The 24,219-nt window shown below is 36.5% G+C and overlaps 1 protein-coding gene across 4 annotated transcripts in view; it reads left to right on the top strand.

Moving 5' to 3' along the window:
• LOC117420529 (bifunctional heparan sulfate N-deacetylase/N-sulfotransferase 4-like) overlaps positions 1-24,219 on the top strand; it is a 264,467-nt gene that overhangs the window by 165,382 nt on the left and 74,866 nt on the right. For all 4 annotated transcript variants that reach the window (XM_059031109.1, XM_059031098.1, XM_059031101.1 and 1 more), the window contains 3 exons: positions 67-1,248; positions 17,379-17,466; positions 21,093-21,247. In XM_059031109.1, coding sequence (XP_058887092.1) covers positions 268-1,248; positions 17,379-17,466; positions 21,093-21,247 — 1,224 coding nt within the window. In that variant the 5' untranslated portion in view covers positions 67-267. The remainder of the gene's footprint in view (positions 1-66; positions 1,249-17,378; positions 17,467-21,092; positions 21,248-24,219) is intronic.

Raw genomic sequence — 24,219 nt, 5'->3', positions numbered from 1 at the left:
TTTGATAAGTTGTTCTAGAACCAGCAATGTCAGGAGAACTTATATTTAATTTGCTTTTTCTTGTAGTTGACTGCCTTAAGACATTGGGATTTGCTGAGCAGAGATTCTACTTCATACTGCCGAAAGGACATTCCTATATGTACTGCAATGGTTACATGAAATTATGTTGAATACTGGAAACTCCATGCATTCATCTTAACATGGTATATTAAGAAAAGAGCATAAGGAAAATAAATTAAGTAGAAAGAAAAGGCACCACCGTTCAAAATGAATTTTGCCATAAAACTTCGCAGAAATTTGCGAAGGCTGGTGATCCTGCTCGCCACCTTCTGCATGGTAAGCATTCTCATATCTGCCTACTACTTGTACAATGGCTACAATCAGGAGATTGAACTCTCAGAGGGCACCCCAGAAATGGAATGTGGAGACCTCAAACTTCTTCCTTACCGATTAATGGAAATGAAAACTGCAAAGCCCATAGACACCTCCAGGACTGATCCAATCGTCCTGGTTTTTGTGGAAAGTCAATACTCACAACTCGGGCAAGACATCATAGCAATCCTGGAGTCCAGTCAGTTTCAGTATCATTCAGAAATTGCTCCAGGCAAAGGTGATGTCCCACCTCTCACAAATAAAGGAAGAGGGAGGTATGCACTCATCATCTACGAAAATATGTTGAAATACGTGAATATGGATTCCTGGAATAGGGACCTCCTAGATAAATACTGTGTGGAGTACAGTGTTGGAATCATTGGTTTTCACAAAGCAAATGAGAACAGTTTACCAAGTGTTAAGTTGAAGAGTTTTCCTTTGTACCTTCATACCAATGTAGGCCTGAAGGATTGTTGTGTTAATCCTCGTTCTCCATTGCTCTACATCACCAAAGCTTCGGAAGCTGACAAAGGACCATTACCTGGAGAGGACTGGACTGTGTTTCAGTCCAACCATTCCACATATGAACCAGTGTTGCTAGCTAAGTCGAGAACTTCAGAAAATATTCCGCCAGCCATCTCTGGACATGCTCTGCACACAACTGTAATACAGGACCTGGGCCTTCACGACGGCATTCAACGCGTCCTGTTTGGCCACAACCTTAATTATTGGCTGCACAAGCTTATCTTTGTGGATGCCATCTCTTTCCTTTCAGGGAAGAAACTGTCCTTGTCTTTGGAAAGATATGTTCTTGTGGACATTGATGATATCTTTGTGGGGAAGGAAGGAACCAGGATGAATGTCAATGATGTAAAGGTAAGAAGCCTACTATACTGACCATTTGCATTCACTGTTCAAGCAATGGTGCCTAGATTACTTGGTAAAGGTTTGGAGTGCTTTCATTAATACATCCCCACATTCAGGCAGTGTGTCAGTACTATAGCAGAACAGGGGTTATTCTTTCGAATTGTCCTGTTACTGCATGATTTACAGAATTATTGTATGCGTTTGAGTTTAAAATGCCCAATGGGGCAAGATAATTATCTTGGTATGTATTTGTATATTTTTGCTGTTTGCAATTTTTACTTATCAGGATATATTTTGTAGCCACTTTATGATATTTAACATTTATGCTAATTTGATAACTCACTTGTTCAGTTTTGTATGCTAACTGGTGATTTTTTAAAATTGTGTTTGCAATACTATAACACCCAACACACTGCTGATACAGCTAATAAAGATGCTGATGCTCAACATACGAAAAGAAAGAAAAAATTAGCTGGTTTTATTATAAATATAAACTTTCTTCTTTACAGTATTATTCCCAATATTTTAAAGGAATGATTAATATTAAATATGAATAGTGGGGCACATAAAAGGGTAAACCTTTTAATTAAATTAACCTGAGGTACAATGATTTCATAAAGATTTCATAAATACAAGCTAAGCCATTTCAAAGCTGTCCTTTAAAAATACAAGCACCAACAAAGGAATTTAACTGTTCTGACATTAAAAGGTTAGTAATATCCTCTACTCATGTCTAGTAACAACAACTGCAGTGGCAAGGCTGTTGAAAAAATAATGCCATTGATTTAAGCTGGTGTTACTTAATTCAGACCATGAGTTTTGAAAGGGAGAGATTTGTTTACCTTTAAAATCTGATGTTCGAGAAAATCAAAGTCCCTATCCTAGTGAACTGTGGGTGTCGTGAATTGACATTCATTCCCTGTAAAAAAAAAAAAAAAATATATATATATATATATATATATATATAACACTTAATGTATTTGCTTACGATTGTAAGTTGCCCTGGATAAGGGTGTCTGCTAAGAAATAAATAATAATAATAATAATAATAATAATAATAATAATAATAATAATAATATATATAAAACAACATCTGATTGGTTAAACAGCATCACATAACCGTGTGTATATATAGCGTATAGCATGGCTTGCATACTAATGAGCCGCTTCATACTGAATAAATCACTACGCACCACTACATTCTAAATTCCATGAAAGTGCAATTTTATTTGTTATTACACTGCGGAAGTATACACAATAAAAGTTGCTGTAAAATGTATTTTAATTATTCAAATTATTTTTCATCCCCCAAATGACAGGTAGCCGTGTTATAAGTAGTATAAACCACTTCGGGCCATTCGGTTCCGATGATCTATACCACTGTATACCCAAGTGTGATATATACCATGGGAACTGCACGGCCCGTCGTGGTTTATATATATAAATTTATATATATATTTCAAATGATTAAGACCTATTGTTGAAGACCTATTGTTCTGCCCTGTTATCTGTTGAAAAATAAACAAAGAAACAAATAAATAAAAAGGTGCAAATGTGTATACTTGCACCTTTGTCATGTCAATAGTAATACAGGAGCTATTGTATAAAAGCTCAGTTAAACTGCCTCCTTTTAAGTGATGCAGACCAATCACACAGACACATCAAGTTTGCACCATATGGTGGCTGGTATGTCACAGTCAAACTCATAGAGGCATCACAAAGGCAAATTGTATTAGACACACAGAATTCTGTTGTTAGCTTTTTATTCGTTTCATTGTAATAACAACAGCCTTCTGCTTAAAGAGGTTTGGGGAATCTTGGGAACCACTTGAATCATTCATTTTATTTGGTGCATCCGTGTTTATAAAATAGTTTTTTTTTAATAAGTCAGGGCAGGGAAAATGCATTCAGTAGTAGTACAAATACATTTATTTATAACATTTGGAGATTTGTTATTATAAGAACAATGTCAAAGACTTTTTTTATGATTGGGTAACAGTTAATGAAATAATTCCAGAAATCTTCTCTTTCGTGCATTTCCAGTTGCTCTGTAGGCCTCACATTTGCAGATTTGAAAGAAGTAACTGTTGTAACTAAGAGGGGTTTTCACTTTAAAAGAGGTTATCTTGTGCTGCACTATATTTAATTAAGCTCTCAGTATGTATGCATTCCTTTCATGAAGTCTGGTATTCATAGCTATACTTCATAGCTCATTTTGCCTCAGCAATGTCTTCAGGGTCAAATCGTGATATTTGAGGTCAAAATGGAAAGGGTCTATGTGACAATGTCTGCACAGAGGAAGCAAACGGTTGGGGAGGTAAATGTCTCACAACCCCTTCAACAACGTATTTCCTGCCATAAACCAACCAACTGCTTCCCACAAAAGTTTTGTAGCCAGTTGCAAAAGCCAACCTCAGGGTTTTTTTTTTGTTTATCTTAAGAGCAGCATTCCTAAATACCACCACTGTATTAAAATGAAGGCTTTTGCTAACCAAGATCATGAAAATCATACGTCAATGCTCGGAAGGTATTTAGATACAACCATTTAGATCAATTAAATCAATTGCGCCCCCTCCCCCCCCCCCCCCCCCAAAAAAAAATTGTTTCCTCTGTGGCTTTCCCCCTTCCCCCCCATTTGCTTGGTTCTAATGTGTAGTATAAGAGTGCTGTACTGAACTTCTTTCAATTCATGACTATCTTTCAGAATTATGCCCACAAGTCATCTTACATATAAATAAATGTCTGCTTTTAAAGCCCCAGAAAGCGTACAAGTTAGTATCACTTTTTTTTCCCTTTATGAAACTTAAATTGCCCTTCAAGATGTATCCTCGATGGAGCCCAGGGCATCTTCTTGTCTGAACACATCCCAGGTTGTCAGTGAGGCATTGCTCTAATGCAGCCAGAGATAGCTGCTTGATTTTTTTTTTGTCTGTCTCATCAGTCAACTCTGGATGTTGGTGATTAGGATGTCAGTCTGCAGTTCACTGAGAAATCTCCCCATCATGGCACTGAGTAATGAGTTTGTCCATAATGTTTGGGGAGTTTGGACAAATAGCTTTCTAAAATTTTAAGTAAGGTCCTATTATCTAAAATCTTTAATTGTTAAACTTTAATTCTCTTTTCAACTGTTACAAGATCTTTTGGAGCTAAAATCTTTCCCAGAACTCAAGCAATTCAAACAAGTTGGGAAAACTAAAGTTAAACCATGAAGAAATAACATGACTTTCAAAAATGCAACTGCATTTGATTCTGTTTACTTTTCAGTAGCTATTCAGATTATAAGTTATTGCACCCTGTGAATATATCTTTTTTAACTTTATCCTGCTTTGAGAATAAGATGGTTAGAGAGATCACTCCGACAACTTAATTGCGTGAACAACTACTTTTCTTAACTAGAATGTTTTGGCAAAAGGTCTGTACTTTATTTTCACACTAGTTTATCACCAAGATTGAAGGAATGTTCTAATTCTATGTTTTCAGGATAACAATAAATAAATAAAAAAAACACCAAAAGGTACATCTGGCATTCCTTTAGGAAACAAAAAAGCAGAATGTGTGCACGTATCTTGTTATCTCCAGCCATGCAAAGTGTGTCACTGTTTATAGTATACTAAATTGTTGCTTTACATCTTTCCTTCACACAAATCGCACAAACTAAGCAAGGCATTGTCTCAAGGGTAAACTAGATGGCATTCCAGGAATGTGGAAAACCTTTAACAAACAGAATCCCGAGATAATTATTCATTTTATTTCTCAGAAGTAAAAAGCTACTAAATTTCATACATGTAGTATTCAAGCTGTTTTTTGTTTTTTGTTTCATTCAATCATAACAGCAAATATCTATGTCTGTTGGGTTAAATATAAGTTACACATTTTATATGAATGAATTCTTATTGGGTCCTAGCCTTTAAAAACATTCTTCTATGCCTGATTTCTTTGATAGGCAAATTGGACTTTAGTTTGTTGCTTGTCTATTACAAATTCTTTGCATAACAAACTTTTTTTTGTGTTTGTTTATACTAAGTTGCAGGTATATTTACTTTTCCAAATTCCTTCATTGATTTTAAGTAGGATATATCTTTACTCTGGTAATTACACACTGGTTGAAGATAAAAGTAATTACAAGGTTGTTGTTGTTTTTTTTTGTTTGTTTGTTTTTTTATAGCAAACTTCTAGAAGAAAACAGCTGCAAAGTGAGCAAAATAAAGAAATTCCTCAATAACACCTTTAAAAAAAACGAAATTGAACATTATACTATTGTGAAAAAAAAGGTTTTGAGGTTTGTAAGATTATCAAAGCAAAATGAATGCAGTTACATGATCAAAGTTTGTGCAGGGATGTAGTGGAGGCGGCCATACCTACATACATAAGTGCTTTTGTCATATTTAAATAATTTACATATATCTAGAGAATTGCTCATCCAATTGTGTTGAAACTTTCTAAGAACAGCCTTTAGCACATGTTATAAATAGTATCATAATCTGGCTGAATATGAATGCTGTATGCCCATGTGTCTGTTTGTCTGTATATATGTCTAATTCTGATTAACTAGTCAGAACAAATAATTGAGAGTAAGGGGCTCCCAAGTGGTGCATCTAGTAAATGTGCAGGATGCGCCGTATAGCCTGGAGATCGCAAGTTCAAATCCAGGCTATGTCACTGCCGACCGTGACCGGGTGTTCCTAGGGGGTGGCTCACAATTGGCCGAGTCCCGCCCAGGTAGGGAGGGCTTAGGTCAGCAGGGGAATCCACGGTGGCCGATAGGGCGCCTGCGGTTCTCCAGTGGAGCCATCAGATCTGTGTTGTCCTCCAACACTATAGGTCTGGTGGCCTCGCTGTGGATCCGCAGTGCGAAAAATGATGGATTGGCAGGAGCACGTTTCGGAAGACGCCAAATTCCAAATTGGAGAGGAAACTAGGGTAAAAAAAACATTGGCGATGACTAAAATAAATAACAATAATTGAGCATATGATAATATTTGGAGGCAACTGTCTAGGTCAAACTTACATTTTTCATGACAGCTCTAAATTTATATTTACAGTTGTGGAAGCCCAAATATGTCAATGACATACCTATTTGAGAAGTATTGATGTATTTTAGAAAACAGAATAAACATTGGAAGGATGAGAAATGCATTATAAATGTAATAAAAAATGCAGTGATTTTATACAACAAATATTATTGTAATGCCAAGAAAACTAACCCCACAAATATAATGTATTATGTTTTTTTCTACTAAAGTTGTGCAAGTAGGACAGCCATAAAGTGCATGACATGGGCTGCTTCAATAAATGTATAGCAGGTGAAAATTGTTTAAGGAAAATATAAATAAACAGCAAAAGGGGAGTGATTTTTTATTTTGATTTGATAAACACATCACTTGTGATGCACTAAAATAAGAATTGCTTTTCTTCAAGGACCTTTTCTGATAATCCAACACAAAGTTTGCTTGCCTGATTGCTCCCCACTGGACACAAAGAAACAGCACTTCTTGTCTCTTGTTGTCTTTGACAAAACGTGGTTGCAGAGGGTTTTATTGGTGTACCAGTATTGTTTAACTGTAATAATTATTAATTTTAAAATAGGTGGGTTTTAAAAAGGTGGGTTCAAATCCCACCTCTGCCACTGACTCATTGTGTGACCCTGAGCAAGTCACTTAACCTCCTTGTGCTCCGTCTTTCGGGTGAGATGTAGTTGTAAGTGACTCTGCAGCTGATGCATAGTTCACACACCCTAGTCTCTGTAAGTCGCCTTGGATAAAGGCGTCTGCTAAATAAACAAATAATAAAAATAATAATAATAAAATAGTAATAAACAAAATAGTGAATAAACTGTATTACTAACATGTTGGCTCTCACACTTATTATATGGCCCAATTCTCTAGTGTGTGAAAATAATTAAGTAAATAATCTACAGCAGTGGTGTGCCGTGACAAAATGGACTGGGGTAGCAGAGTTGTCGACCCCCCCCCCCCCCCCTCCTTTTTTTAAGCCACAGATACCTTTCATAATTTGAATTCTAAAAGTGCCGAGTATATCCTTTCCCTTCCTGTGTCAGCTCGGGGATCTGTGGTTTATATCTCCCTTTTTTAACAATCTCCAATTTTTCAGAGAAAGTTCTCCTTGAAAAAGGATTCGTAACCAAATTGACTATGATGTCTCCGTTTTCTCACGTTTTTTTTTTTTAGTGTAAAATAAAATCCGAAATAATTAGATGTTGTAAAGGTATTTGCATTTATCAATGTATATTTATAAGCAATATATTGCAAAATCCAGCTATCCTTCTAACTGCAGTGCTAACCAAGGAATATTCTTGTTTTGGGGTTGCTCACTAATGATTGGTCAGCTGTCAGAGCTTTGACTTTCCCATTGGTTGCTAAAGCAGGGCCTACAAGTGAGGCAGAGAATACCCTGGGAGGTTTATGGCCCGCCTCTGCTCACTCCTGATTGGTCGCATGTCTAAAAAAAGGACATTCTTCGACTCATCTATTGGTTAAACTTACTCAAGCCCTTCAACTAAAACGGAGAATACCCTCAACTGTTTTTTTCTAGCGTCTGATCGTTGTTTTAGACTTATGCGGGGGAAATGCAGATCTCTTATTGGCTGATCACATCCCCTTCAGGAAACCCCTAGACTTAAAAAACCTCTATTAAACCCATGTAAGTCATCTTGGATAAAGGCGTCAGACAAATGAACAAATAATAATTAGAGTAGTATGCTTCATAGTATAAGCAAGCACACTGTACGCAAGTGAGTGAGGCAACGTAATGTCATTTGACTGACGGTTTACTTGGCACTGTCTGGTCAGCAGAGAATACCTTGAAGGTCCTGACAGCACACCACTGATCTACAGTTCATTAACTTAATAATCAAACATACTACTAATGAATTATTGATTAGTATAAGTTCACCTTTATTTAAACCCCAAGGGTTTTTTTAATACAGTATGGGGAGCATTCATAAAGCTTTTGAGTTGCGAAATACATTGCAGTCCTAAGCATTTGCCAACAGACCAACCATTTAGGAATGCAGCCATTACATATATCACCCTATAGGTTTCTTTTTTTAACTTTAAAGATGAAGACACACAGCATGTATTCTGTATCTCTTACTGTACCACATTAGTAACCCAAAAGTGACCTTTACCATTAGAGCTCCTCTAGTCTCTGATTGACAACCTCTTAGTTTATGCATGAACAGTAGGCTCCCAAATAGGTAACTCATCTTTCTGAGGACAAGAAGAAAAACACATAGCTTGCCCTTTCCTTGATCTCATATATATTTTTTTCTGATTCTCTCAAGACGCCCGATTTTTTTTCTGTCTGGTCATCAGTGTACATCAATGACTGAAATACATGTGCAGTGCTGGGTCATGTCACTGAGAATTAAATCAGCAAATGCTTATATCCAATGCTTATAAACAACTGAATAGAAAAATAAAAATGCCACATTCAAGTGTCAGCACCTAAATTGCTTATGTTTATTGGGTACCAGTGAGTCCTGAGCCAGTGGGTTTATCTGTTAGTAATATATCATATTGTACTATGAAAGAACTAGTTGAAAGCCACTTACACCTAAAAACAGAAAGGGTATCCAATCCAATATAACTAGCAGGTGGTTATATAGGTGGGGTAGCAGTGTAGAGTAGTGGTTAGGCCTCTGGATTTGAGCGGAGGGTCGTGGGTTAAATCCCAGGTGGGGGGCACTGCTGCTGTACCCTTGAGCAAGGTACTTTACCTAGATTGCTCCAGTAAAAACCCAACTGTATAAATGGGTAATTGTATGTAAAAAAATAATGTGATATCTGTATAATGTATATTGTGATATCTTGTAACAATTGTAAGTCACCCTGAATAACGGTGTCTGCTAAGAAATAAATAATAATATATAAAAACATAGGGGAAGATATTTAGCAATGATGGTCAGGAGGAAAGTTTATTAAACTTCAGAATGTCTAAATAACAGTTTTTGTTTGTTTGGGTTTATAACCTGTATGATACATTGCATGCAAATTGAGATAGTATAGAGGCATTTTGAAACAGAGATTATTGTAGTTATATTGTTTCAGCAAATAGATTGATAGTATTTGTCAAAACAATAATGCTTGGATTTATGTATTGTGCTATTTGTATTGTTATATTATCTTAAATGGATATATTTACACATATAAAAATATTATTTAATTGTCTGAGCATTGAATTCGTTTCTGAGACAGATTAATAAATCACATTGTAACGGTAATTGTCACATAGGTAAGCCAAGGTAAGAGCAAACATAGTAACTAAACTACTCACCATCTGAATAGAGGCAGCATACTTGTGGCACATTGACAGAGCAGTCTGGCTAAGCGACTTCTGATGCTTGTGTAACGGACGGTGTTCCGTGTTGATGAGATGAGATGAGATGAGGTTAAAAGCTCTATAACCACGAATGCAGACAAACCCAGCTGTCTTTCACAGCGGTTACAGCACTTGCTTGCGGTGTGCAGGGTCACCAGTTTGCACATAGCCTCCACCCCTGATACATTTGCATACCTGTCTTGAGTCATATTCATAAAATAATTAGTGAGCCAGTTACAGCATAGCAGTTCGTTGTATTTACTGCAGTGCTAATGTGTTAGAATATGGCTATTACTCACAATAACAACAATAGTAATAATAATAAAAAAGAAAACATAAGGGTTTACCTTTTTTCTACACACCATGATTCATTCATACAAAGAACAGCCTCGATTTTTCATTTTTGTGTAACCGAGGGTCCCTACTGAACCCCACAGGCTTTCACACAAGGTTCCAGCGTCATTTCAAATTAAAACATGCTGTGAAGGACGAGGTGGTTTTCTGTGTATCCTGCAGCCCGCAACTGAGTCACTACCTGCACATTTATTACTTTTCTTCAACTTACTAGAACCTAATTGCTGCAGTCTTATTAAGAAATAAAGCGCACTCCATGAAAGATCCTAATCAGGGTGAGTGCTCTGTTTCTCAGTGTGCTGAAGAGCAATATGATTCAGTAAGCTGGTAATAAAGGCTTCGAATCAGATCATATTAACTGCCGGTATAATTTCCTGTTTGCAGACAGTGACATTTGAAATTCTACTGGGTGGTAAATGATGTGTACTGCAGTGCTTAGTAGGTTTGGGGCAATTTGGTAATAATAAGCAATGACACTGATCATTGTGTGTGGGTATTTTACAGTAGTTATTTGCTTATGATATTAGTCAATATAAAATGGTGCTTGTAAATTAATTTAAAGTGTAATTGAATTACCTTGTTATTTATACTTTTTACTTGTGTAACAAGTCTGAGGGGTATATGTAGTAAGATGAGCCAGTTACAGCGCAAACATACCACAATTTACATTTTGTTGCATGTACTAAGAGAAAATATACTAATTGAAATATCTGTTACATCATCTTAGTGAGATCTTCAACATTGCATAATGAAAGGCAGTTTAATCCCATCAGATTCTATAGTGGGGCCCCCACCTTCACCCCTAAATAAAAATGTTTTTCTCTCAAAAAGCTTTTCATAATCATACAGTAGCCCCTCGCTAAACCGAACATGTTTGTCCGACATAAGGTATAAAACAATACAATAAAATCGCACACACATACATTTATAGTGCTCAGTGTATTTCAAATGTATAAATCATTGTGTTGAAATTAAACTAACGTGTTTTGGGTAGACTACACATTACATTATGAAAAAAATACAAGTCAGTACAGTATGCCTATACAGTCTACAATACAGTAATAAAATCAAATGAATACTTTGCGCACTTTCTTTTTAATTTAGCCTTTAGGCCACCGGTAACACAAAATAAATCATGCTGCTGCATTGTACATATTGATGTACAATGCGAATGAAAGATTATTTTAAATTGAAACTAAATGATTTTATCGTTGTTGTTTTATTATTATTATTATTATTATTATTATTATTATTATTATTATTATTATTATTATTATTATTATTATTAACTTGGCCTACTTAGTAGCCTAGACAATGAACACAAAATAAAAAATTAGTTTACTGTAAAGCTATGTCTTAGTTGGTGCTTATCTTGGCGAGAGCCGAGTTCAAATCAGCATGAAGTTTTAACATCTACTCTCGTGTAATGGAAATCATTTGTATTATCATGAGTAGCCTATAAGCCAAATGTATACTGTCTGTTTTTATATAAGTTAGTCAGTGGTGCAAACAATTACAAACCACCTGCACATTAATAGAATAGGTGTGTTTCCTATTCCTATATGTTCAGAATGAGCTGGAGAGGTTAGTGGCACATGTGTGCAGTCTATTGCTCACAACAGATTAGGGAAACCAGAAATGTCATAGAAAATTGTTTTCAAGGCTTGCAAGTACACCCTTACTAGTGAAAATTAGGTACTTGGGTGTTCACCTCAAAAATGCATTGAGCACAACTTGCAAAGTTCGAGAAAAAGCGGGCTAGGAAATGCCAGCAACAATTGCGACTGTTTAAAACATGCTTTCCAAAGTTCTTAACAAATTGATGCAATTGTTAATGTCGCAATTTCCTGCATCTTTAGTACATCTCATTATAATATTTGAGAACCCTAATCTCCATCCCCTTTTTGCTAATTTATGCAGGAACACCCATAATTACATATTCATCTAAGGCTGACCTGCAAAGAAAAACTGCTGCTGCAAAGCATTCCCTAAAAAGTTGGTAACAGCATTGCGCTTGTTTAGTACATTTCACCCTAGACTTCTGACTCGTTTGTGACTATTGCGCCAGGCATAACACTTTAGTACATCTACCCCTGAGTGTGCCTGAGGCATGGATACGTTATAATAGATTATTATTGAAAGGATGTAAGCTTTTAAAGACTCATACTTTTCCCACAATCACAGAATGGGAACACTTATGTTGAATACAATAAATATGAAACATATTTTTTAAAGGATACCTTTCAAAACCACTGTCTCACAGAGTACATTTCTATATTGAGTAGTCCAAATGATAACCTGCAATCTGCAGTGTGGTGAGATGATATTTACATTTTACCCCAATATATTTCCTTGATATAACCTATTGTTTTAGAAAATAAAAACCATGTTACAATGGCAGACTGCATTCATACATCAGTATAATGGTGGTCAGAGAAGGTATTTGGGCTTTGCAGTTTCAAACCCAGTCTTATTCACTGACTAACTATGTAACCTTGTATGTCACTGGTTCTCTGTGAGCTTCAGTCCAACCATCTGTAAAATTGTGTAAGAATAGCCCACTGTAACTAAGATACATGTATGTCATCTCAGCTGAGTAACCTTCATGGGGTTTCCATGCAAGTTATTTTTTAAACTCAAGACATTTACGCAAGAAAATGTCTCTTGTAAAATGCTTTTTTAGGTTTCCGTTCGCAGTTTATTTCACTCGAGTAAACCAGGCTTTTCACTCAACGTCATGCAAATGAATGGGAAAGGTAGAGGTTGATATGTAAATTAGCTATGCGTAAAGTGCTCGTGCTGTTTTTGAATATTACTGGTGACATTTTGTGAAAATGTGGTTTCAATGCGAGAACTGGTACACGAGTGAATCTAAGCTGCTGTAATAAAGCAAACTACCTCGTGCCTGGTTGGTTAATAATGTGTTTTACTGCTCTTGCCCAAATTGTTTTTCAAATGTCATTAGTGGGGTGTCATGTCGTTAGTAGTGAATACTGTTTCAACTAATTTATCTTACGACTCATTAATTACAAATAAACTCAGAGGTATAAAATGAAACTGCCCAACAGGTATTGCAGATCACCATGGCTGAAAACTGACAGAGACGTTATATATATTTCCCTTTCATTCAGGCAATACAGCATATAGGGGATCAGGTGATGCTGCGTGTACTACCCTGGCTTAGATTTAGAAACCCTACCGTCTGGACGGCTGACCGCTGCTGAGGAAGCATTCAACACCACGCTTGGGCAAATACGGTGGCGGATACTGATGAAACTGACTGAAGTGCAGCATTAGTTTGTTCCCAAAATTGCCACTGCCTGCTGTATCCTGCACAAACTCTTGTCAACAATAAATTGAGGTGTTCAGGAATCAGTGGCTGCCTGTGAGACAGACAGGGAAGGTTACCAGTGTTGCCAAGTCTCACGAGAAAAAAAAAAGTGACACTGCCTTTCAAAACAAGCTCAAAACAAGCAAACCCATGTTAGAGTATGGGTGTTTATGCAAGTTCCAACCAGCAACTCTCAAAAACAAGCCCAATTCTGCTTATTATAAGCAGACTTGACAACTGTGAAGGTTGCCTCAGCTGCCATTTTCAATTGGACAGCAGCGATCTGAGGAGTCTCGTGATGTCAGAGATTCTCTCTTTTCTTTTAAGTTGTGTTGGATTTACTGTTGTGTTAAATATTTATGATGCAAACAAATAAAACACAGTCAATACATTAATTAGCAATTTTATTTGGTCAGTTCTGAGAGGGCATCAACAACTTGTTGGATGTTGCTGTGCTGTTTTGGGTGATCGAGCTGGCTCATGACATCCAGATCGCCAGCTATATTTATTAAAATGGAGGGCAGACACGCGTTGTTTTTGGACATAGCTGTGACGGGAATTAATTCAGTTTAACATTTAAGCAGCAAGGGTATTCTCAAACAGCTGCATTAATACTATAACAAGGGCATAACGCAGTTCATGGTAAGTGGTTTTATACAGAACTGTAAACCCACAAGAGATATTCAACATGACAGACCAGACAAAGCAAAAAATAATAATAAAAAAAGCCACCGACATTATTATTAAGGTGAACTACACCACTGCTAACCATAAAATCGCCCATCAGCCACTACTTTCTGCCATCTTGGAATCCACAGTAACAACTGACCTGATCCCTTGCAATATTTATATTTAAGAATAAACAAGCTCATTAACATTTACACGTGAAATGCAGGTTTCCATGCGAAACTGGGCGTGGATTTTCCTGTGTGTTTCGTCATTTCGTCAACCTTTGTAAAAGGAAACAGAAATATCCCGAGGGGGCCTCTTGAACTTCAGAGCTTAGTAAAAGAGAGGAATTGCCCTAAACATATTGTGCATAAAAGCAAAGCTGTTTGCCTAAGCATGCTGTTAGTTTTCTCTTATATACAAGCTGCCTACTTGATTTCCAGGCCAAGACACATAGAATCTTTCCAGGCTACAGGCAGCTTGGCACAAGTCTTAAACTTCCTGTCATGAAGCCAGAACAACCCTGACCTTTGCAAGTGAGCTAAGGTGACCAGAGTGCCGACTGTTTACACTGGCTGACGTCTTGAGTCCAGCGACTCATCGCAGTCTCACAGTGTCCTCAAGCTGTGGTCAATCAGAATGTCAGAGATACCCAGCTTTCTTATCAGATAAAGAAAAAGACATACCACCTGCACTTTTTAGAGACATACACCTTTTTTATTTTCTGACATGCTGCTGAAGTTATGGAAACTGCAAGCATTGTTGTTACTCAGAAGGAAGAAAACACAGCTGGCCTTAGCCATGATTATCAATAGTGTCCTCAAGCAGAATTGGGGCAATATCTTGAAACATGAGTTTAATTTAATCTTCTTTGGACAGTGCCAAATTACCTATAAGAAATAAAATATATCATAAATGTCAGAATATACATACATTGTTATTCTTTTTACCTTTGGAGTTGTTGTGTCTGTGTGGGTACATGGCCTGCTTATTTATGTTATTTTATTTATTTACTTATTTACTTTGATGGACAATGCCACCTCTCCCTAACACTTGACTGATTATTATATAATTATCTTATGATTTAAAACATGTCAAGTATTATCAAATTTAGTATAACAAAAATAGTGAATGTGAGTTTGAGGCTCACATCTTAATTATAAATGGTGGTTATGTTAAAATAAATACTTTTCATTGGACTCACTTTGTCCTCACAAAGGTTTAGACCTAAGTTACCAAACTGTTGGGTGAATGTATAAGAACTGCAGTATCAGGCCTGTAATGGCTGCCATGATTTTGTTATCAGTTGCTTTCAAAACAATTTCCATTCCATTCTATATGGTTCTATTTGCATAAGCATCCTGGAAAGGGATTTCCACAAATATCGATTAAGTTATGGAAATGAATAAGAGATCATATAGCTTTATGTACACACAATCATGTTTACTTTAAAACAAATGTGGGAATTAAATAATAATTTTGTCATTCTACATGCCTGCTTTCCCTTTGAAACATCTGCACTCCTCTTTTTCTCTCTTTGTTGTTGTGACTGCTTTTGTTGTTTGTTGTTTTTTTGTTTTTAAACTATCCAAGCTGCTTCAAAAAAAACCTCAGGCTTCTTTAATTTAAGCAGTCAGACGTCTCAAAAATACACAGCTGAATGTTCGTTCCAATAGAGCATGCCAAGTATTATAATTTGAGTTTCTGAGGGAGCTCATCTGTATTCAAGCCTTAATCTTAAGAACATTATAAAAGTAGATATGACTGTGATTGGTTGTGAGCCCTTTTTGCTACAACAGCTGTTAACAGTTGCATAAAAGCAACAGTGTTTTTCTGTTGTACAGGTTGTTTTAAAAAGATATCATCAATTAGAAGAGTGTTTTCTTTGCCGTTTTCCACAATTCATAAGGGTTACTAGATAGAAATGTCATCAATAAGGAAGCAAAATGTGGAATTAAAAAAAAAAACAATTGCAGGATATATTTTTTTTTTTCTTACAACCACACAGACGCAGGCAGAAACACAGGCACAATAATATTGATTACATTTGCATCACCTTACTGACAAGAAATATGAGATTATTTTTTTTAGCTCCGTTAATCTGGCATCTGCCATGCACGTTCCATAAATCATCTCCCCTCTGCAAAACAACTAATCATGCCCCTGCAGCAGTATTGATCAGTCCAGCCCTTGAGCTGTGTAGGTAAATCTCTTTAATTACTTTGGCTGACTTTGGATTTTCACACTGTCTGGGGATAGAACGACGCATCCATGCCTTAACATTGCTCTGCCTTCTCTTAAAATTAGAGCAGCTGTCTCCAGAGAGCCACCGATTTCTGTGGGCAAGTGCGGAACGTTGACTGTTAAAATGCACGGCTGGACCCCAGATCTGCTCATAGGGACAGAGCAGAATCTTCCTTGGGGCCCCCTCAGAAGCTCCAAAAGCCCATCAATTTGCTTAGCCGAAGGAGTTTAAACCTTTAATTAAAAGAAATGTGTTGTCTTTTGTCCAAGAGGCAGGAAATAATGAACTCATTAAAATGAGGAAAGAAGTATTTAGGCCTTACAGTGACGGGAGCCTGAGTCTCATTAGCAGCCAATAATTCAGAACACTGTGTATAAATACACTTAATCTGCAATAGCAAAATCCGTTGATGCATTAAATGTAAATATGTTTAAATAGGGGCAGCCTGTGTATGCTACTGAGAATGAGAAGTCTAACCCAGTTGATAAAATAACATTAATGCAGATGTGACAGACTATCTTGATACATACACAAAGTTCAAACACAAGTTTTAAAAACTTACCTTGTGAATGTATCACATTAGAATCAATTCATACTTCATCATTACAATCATTACAAGTGTCGTTACATTAAAAAATCTAATTTAACGTGATTATTAAAATTGTAAATGAGGTTGGGATAAATCTAATATTTTGGCATTTTTTACATACTTTTCATGTACACTATTGTAATATTTAATGAAAATAATTATGCTTACTTGCTTAAAATCAACTGTTATGCTACATAAACTGTGTCTGTGCACCCTTTCTATTACCTGTTTTTTAATTTTTTTTAGATGGTATATTGTATCCTGTCTCAATTTTCTATACTGCGAGTTTTTATTTCTTTGGATAAGACTGTAAACAAGACATACCTATAAATGCCTTTGTAGGTACCTACTGTTTAGTCATTTGTTTTGTATAACCATCACTGAATTTATGAGAAACTGCACACATATTTTTGTGTTGACTGCAATTGTCTTGAAGGCCTTTGTGTTTATTTATTTTTATCTTGTATAGCTCCCCAGTTGTGACCAATTAAGAAATTAATTACCATATGAAGCTGTGCATGTTATATATATATATATATATATATATATATATATATATATATATATATATATATATATATATACTGTTTAATACTATTTATTATTTTCAGGCCCTTCTTGATACACAGAATCTACTGAGAAGTCATATTACAAATTTCACGTTCAACCTTGGATTTTCAGGGAGGTTCTACCACACAGGTAAGCTGATGTTGAGTTTTGTTTTTGTTAGATTTATCTGTGCAAGAGGTAACCTACATTCATTGTAAAGCTCACAGAGATACGTATGCTATTCCTTAACACCCAGCTGTAATACATCCAGTTACAGTCACAGTACAGACCTCATTATAACTAGGCAAATAAGGAGACGGTGCGTGGTACAGTATTTGAGTATAGATATTCTAGATTCATGTTTATAATACAACATCATTATTTATTTATTGCATTTATATAGCGAAAGGTCTACAGTATCAAAGGCAGCACTTTGTACTGTAGAAGAATTAAAACTGATGGAAAGCCTGAGTCAGAGCTTATCAGTAGATCATTCACAACTGTGACAAGGGCTGTCTTGGTGTTATGTGCAGCATGAAAACCAGACTGAAACTTCTCGAATAAACCATTAAGAGTTAGAAATGTGTGTAACTGAATTGCAACCACTCTAGAACCTTATCTAAGAATGGATGGTAGGTTGGAGATTGGCCTATAGTTAGGGTCCAAATTGTGTTTCTTCATAGGCTTTACCACAGCTACCTTAAGTGCTGAGGGAACTATACCGGAGGAAAGTGAACCATTTATATTTTAAAAAATGTGTGTATCAATAACACCAAGAACATCTTTTAATAGTTTTGTACGAATAGGTTCAAGAGAGCGTGTAGTAGCTGTCATATGTTGAACTAGCTCTGTCAGTTCCTGTAAGGTAATCAAAGAAAAAGCCCCCATAGTAGCCTTAATAGGTCTAGCTGGTAAAATTGTGAGCCCTCCTTAATAGAAGGTGTCTGTGGAATCTCATTTCTGATGTCTAGTATTTTATTTTTAAAGAAATGTAAGAAGTCATTGCAGCTGTTAGAGGAGCCAATGTCAAGGGTAGGACTATTAGGGGAAGGATTCATTTATCTAGGGTAGCAAAAAGAAATCTAGGATTATTTTTATTTGTTTAGCCAACGCCAGAGCCTTCCTATATTTAACCAGGTGGCCCTTCCATGAGATGTAATGAACATGCAGTTTAGATTCCTGCCATCTCCGTTCTAGTTTACAACCCTCATATTTCATCTTACGAGTTGTAACATTAAAACACGTGAGCTTTTTTTAAAAGACACTCTCACTCTCCAAGTTTCGATTGGCGCTACAGTATCTAAGATCTTTGTGCTGGGCAAGGTTGCCCCAATGGTTTTTTCAAACTTGGCTTGTGTTTTTGATATCTCCACTTTAAATGGCTGGGCACTTTTGATAACTTGCCATTTTTCACATTTCTAATGTGTTTTTGTTTCAGATATCCCTTCTTTTTTCACTTAATGGATAATAACACACATTACAGGAATAGCAAAATTGTTCAACTTGTATTGAGGCAATGTATTGCTGTTTGGATAGGGTAAATGTAAATAATAGCCTAGAGTGAATGTACGCCTAGTTAAGGTTCAAATCCTGCCTTACATATATATATATATATATATATATATATATATATATATATATGCACGTTAAAGTTATGGGTGCAAAAGTATGTATCTTCAATGAAAGTGTCATTCAAATCAACTACATTTTTTTTCACATAAAAACTAAAAAAAAATTTAAGTTTGCAATATAAACCCCACGTGGGAATCGAACCCAAGACATACTCCCAATGCAGCTTGCAATGCAGACTCCCTAGCTTTCACGCCACAACGTCTGCCCTTCCCCTTTATAACATTTGCAAGTAGTATAACCATAAAGTTACAGTTTTTAACAAGTAACAAAATGAACAAGATTTTGTAAATAATGATTATCTGTTATCCTGATTGTATTGAAAGCTTTCACCTGATTTTGCAAACTATCATAATAAGCTTGATCCGTTCATTTAGTATATTGCAACATTTTCATGTTTAGGAGATGGTGTTGAATTCTCAAAATGTTTGTTGTATTTGAAACGACAGAGAATTCCTGTCAGGCCGGAATTCACGGCTCCAAAATAATAACCCTACATTTTAGTCTTGGCACATTCACTGCACATTCTCTCCGGTCACAGCTTACACACTAGCTCAGTCGCACCCACAGTTTCTCATTCAAGTTCAGCGCTGGACTGTCCCCAGTCCCCAGGCTCATGTACCCCCTTATATAACCTCCCGTCGTTTCCCGCCGCTGTTTGGCTCATCAACCAGTCACATCCATGCTCTGCAACACACATTCTCCCCATTCATTCACTCACTCCCCCTTCCCATGCTAAGTAACGGCATGACCCGTTCCCCTTACAATACATGTAACATAAAAGACAGGCGAGACAAACTGAACAGACAACAAGTCCTGCAACAAAGCATTTGTCCGGGTCATTACATTATGTTTTTTGAATATATTGAAGAATGAATTACCCGGGATTTAAATGTACGATCCACAGTCTTTGTGATACTGGCAGATTCACCCCAAAAAGAATGGCAAGATGATAAGAAATAGTAAGAACTAGGGTTATGATAAACCACAAGAAATGACCAGATCTAAAGTATGGCCATGATTATGAGTAGAACCTTTGACATGCAGGATATAATCTAAGGAATCCAGTAGCCTCAAAAATTCCAAAGAGTTAGAATCAGAATCAATGTCAACATGAAGATTAAAATCACCCAATAAAATAATCGTAACATATTTCATTGTCAATATAGATAGCAGATCCCCATATTCAGACAGAAATAGTGGGTTTAACTTAGGTGGTCAATAAATAATTACAATATGAACAGGTAATGGACTGTTTAATGTTAAGTTTAACACTTCAAAAGATGAATAACCTTCAACAATTTCCTGTATGATTCACTACAGAGAACAGTAGCAAGTCCACCTTCCCCGCCCTGAGCGAGCATTCTGGAAAAAAGAATAGTTAGGTGGAGAAGCCTCAATCAGGGAACATTGTCATTTGGTCCAAGCCAAGTTTCAGTTAAAGAGAGAATATTAATGTTGTAATCCTGAATAAAATCACTAATTAACAGAACACTATTAGACAGAGACCTGACATTAAATAAACCTAGGTGTAAATTGGTCAAGACTATGTGATTGAGCAGGGGTAAAAGAAAAAAAAAAATCTGTAGCACACACCTCTGTGTTTATTCAGCAGGTAGCAGGAATGGCAGGGTACTTTAACCTGAATTTGACATGCCTCTTTAGATTCCTTCCTAGTTTAAACACCTTGCTAGGTATTTGCTTACTGAGCTATATGCCCCATAAAAGCAGGTTGACATTTGAAATACACTTACCAACATTTTTGTCTATCAAACTTAAAAGTTTATGTTGCACTTTAGATTACATTGCTGAATAGCCACATAATTACACTGTAATGACCCATGTTTCTTACATGAAAACAACTGTATCATTTCTTTAGTTTTGAGTGTTTAAAGATATTGCTGACGCAATATCACATCAGCACTAAATCATTGGGCCCTTTGTACTGTAATGATAAGTAATGGCTTTTTTTTAATTATACTATAATCACACTTTCTGTAATTACACATATATGTTTTTTTTTTTCTGTAATTACATTTATATGCAATTACAATTATATGTTTTCCTATTACCTGTGTGGAAAAGTTGCAAATCCAGTCCATTGTCTTAGACAATTATTAAAATAAACAACCCTGTCTACTCTATAGGTACAGAGGATGAGGATGAGGGGGACGACTTGTTGATGAAGTATGTGGATGAGTTCTGGTGGTTTCCTCACATGTGGAGTCACATGCAGCCCCATCTTTTCCATAATGAGTCATCCCTGGCTGAGCAGATGATTCTCAACAAGGAGTTTGCACTGGTAAGGAGCTGCTTGGCTGCTTCTATCTGACACGCATGGTTAGTGAGATCAAGAGGGGTTTAATTGGGTTATTTGGCTTTTAGGGGTTATTACATTTATGATGTTATGTTCCTTTTTGTAAATGAATGCCAAGTTGGTGTTTCCTATCTTCTCTAGAGAGCGATACTGCAGTAAGCCAGACAGATGACAAACAAATTCTGTTCGGATACAGGATTGGTGAATAGGTGGAATTGGGAATTTGGGAATTCACAGTGCATCACATTAAATACTGTAGGCCAGTGGTTCTCAATCTGTGGTCCATGGACCAGTGGTGGTCAGCTGGCTCCCTTCTGGTGGTCTGTGGAAAGGTTACATAATTATGGAAAGGAAGGGATTTTTATTTTGTTATGAGGTGGGGGGTGATGCATAAATGGAGAACATCTCCAAGTTAAAACGTCTAAACTCCCCGTCATATATAGTTTTGGAGTGTCTAAAATGTATTCTTTACTAGGGAGTTTTCATGTATTGCGGTCGCACTCAACACAACAGCTTGTAAAGTAAGGGATAACACACGGCAGGGCGTGCATTGTGTTGCATTAGCATACAGCTGTAGTTGGGTTGGAGGCACTGAACTAAGCTTCATGCCTTCAACCAACAAAGCTTTATGTTAATGGAATACAATGCACAAGCCCTGGAGTGTTATCCCGCTTATAAAATGGATACAAAAAAAACCTAAATAAACTATTGTGTTATATATTATTATTATTATTATTTATTTCTTAGCAGACGCCCTTATCCAGGGCGACTTACAATTGTTACAAGATATCACATTATTTTTACATACAATTACCCATTTATACAGTTGGGTTTTTACTGGAGCAATTGAGGTAAAGTACCTTGCTCAAGGGTACAGCAGCAGTGTCCCCTACCAGGGATTGAACCCACAATCCTCCGGCTTCGGCTTTGGAGAAAAACAGTACCTTAAACAAGGTTCTATTTGTTGTAAACATTAAACTGGAGGTTTTCAACTTTTCTATTTATTGTAATTAATTTAAATGAATGAAGCATTTTTTAATTCTTGGTCACTGCAGTTTATGTCAGCACTGCTTATGGAGCGACTGAGACCAGCACTGAGGCTAACATAACAAAATTGAGTACTCTTGACCAGCCGAATTACACACTGAAGCATAGAATTATAGAAATTAGACAAACTGTTTTTAAGTTGATTACCATTTCTTTATGTTTGATCAAATCAATAAAAACACCAGCTGCCCAAGCATTTTTGTTTTTTTCGATTTTATTAAGTTGTTGACTTGTTAAATCTTTGTGTCTCTTTTTTTCTTGCTTTTTTTTTGCTTCTTGTAATTCTAGCCATTCTACTATCATGCCTCCGAAAAGATCAAATGTGACGAAAGGAAGGTCACTCATTTTAAAAAACTTTAAAAGACCTCTCCCAACAATGTGATTTTAGTTGTGAGTTTAATAAGTTGTTGTGGCAAAATGGTGAGTGGTTACAGGTGTGTGCAGTGGAGAACGGATACAAAACAGATAGTGATTTCCAGGTGCAAGGGTGTTTATTGATTATACAATGTCCAGAGCCTTAGGGCAAACACCTGTAAATAATAAATGATGGAAGTGATACAACGGCGTGTATCACTTCGTTTGTAATCCTCGGGTTTGACCCGAAACCATAAAACACAGTCCAGGTTCTTTCCTCACCCACCGGTAACACAGAACACAAACACAGTGTTTATTTTAGTGCGTGAAACTAGTGCTCGTGGTGAAAAGACAGTACATTTGTGAAACAGGGAAGTACTTGTGTCCGGGTTTGTTGCTGGCCTGCGGCTGCACCTCCGGATAGTGTTAGTAGTCTTTAGAAACAAAAGCAAACAGTTTTTACTTGACAAAACAAACAAACACAACACTCACGCTTCGTTTTTACAGCGGTCTCCTTCTAGGTTGTTCTAACCATTTACAAAGGAACAAATCACTTACACTACGACCCCTATTTATACCCTCGCTCATGACCCCTAGGTTAACGAGCGCATCCGCTCTTCCAATCCTCGGATGCCACGCTGTTTACCGTCCAGTTCATTGAGTTTGGGTACTGTAGCTCCACCCCCTTCCTAAATGACCGACTTCCACCTACCCTATGGAATAAATTGTCATGCCATTTAGTTAAGGGTACTCTCTTCCTTTTACACATCGCCCTCACAGGTCGGGAGGGAGATCTAACACCAAGAATCATTCGATCTCTGTCACAGATAATGATAATTTATTAATTGAACTGTGCTTTGCAAAGATAAGTTCTGCCGTGCATTGTACTATTTAACTGCAGGGTAAAAAATCGAAACCTTCTGTTTTAAAAATAAAGATTATAGCTGGAGATTCGTAGCTCTGACTGTGCTGGTACCTCATGTATGCATTGTAACTAATTCACATAAATACATTTCTACTGTAATTATCAATTTAAAAATAAAATAATCCTTTTTTTCCCTCTCAGTAAATGTGTGTTAATGAAAAGTAAACTAGAACCGTTCTTTAAAACTCCAACTTTAAAATAAATTTGCTCACAGAAACAGGCCCCCCCATCACACTGAAACAAAGAAAGGTATGTCTACGGTTATTCTTAGTATTATAGTGATTTTTAATGTGCTTATTTTTCAGTCAGCTATACTGTTTATTGTGTGGTCCGCCAAGATAAAAAATAAAAAAAAATCCAGGTGGTCTGCGAACAAAAAAGTTTGAGAACAGCTGCTATGGAATAGGGATCAACCAAAGTCTGCTTTCCAACAAATAAACATAGCACTTCAAATATAGTTCATCAGACAGAAGAAGTAACGTCAAAAGAAAAGACCCTCCCCCTCCAATAAACAACAGACAAATATATAAACAATACATTCTCAGTTCATTGCGTTTGTATTCTTGACTAGGGTTATGGAAAATAAGAGTACATTTAGTTACAGAAAACAGATGAACTGATAGGCTGCCAA

This window comes from Acipenser ruthenus, chromosome 1 (assembly GCF_902713425.1).
Source record: "Acipenser ruthenus chromosome 1, fAciRut3.2 maternal haplotype, whole genome shotgun sequence".
NCBI lineage: Eukaryota > Metazoa > Chordata > Actinopteri > Acipenseriformes > Acipenseridae > Acipenser > Acipenser ruthenus.
The sequence above is the reverse complement of the archived record's forward strand: the minus strand, read 5'-3'. Positions and strand labels throughout refer to the sequence as shown.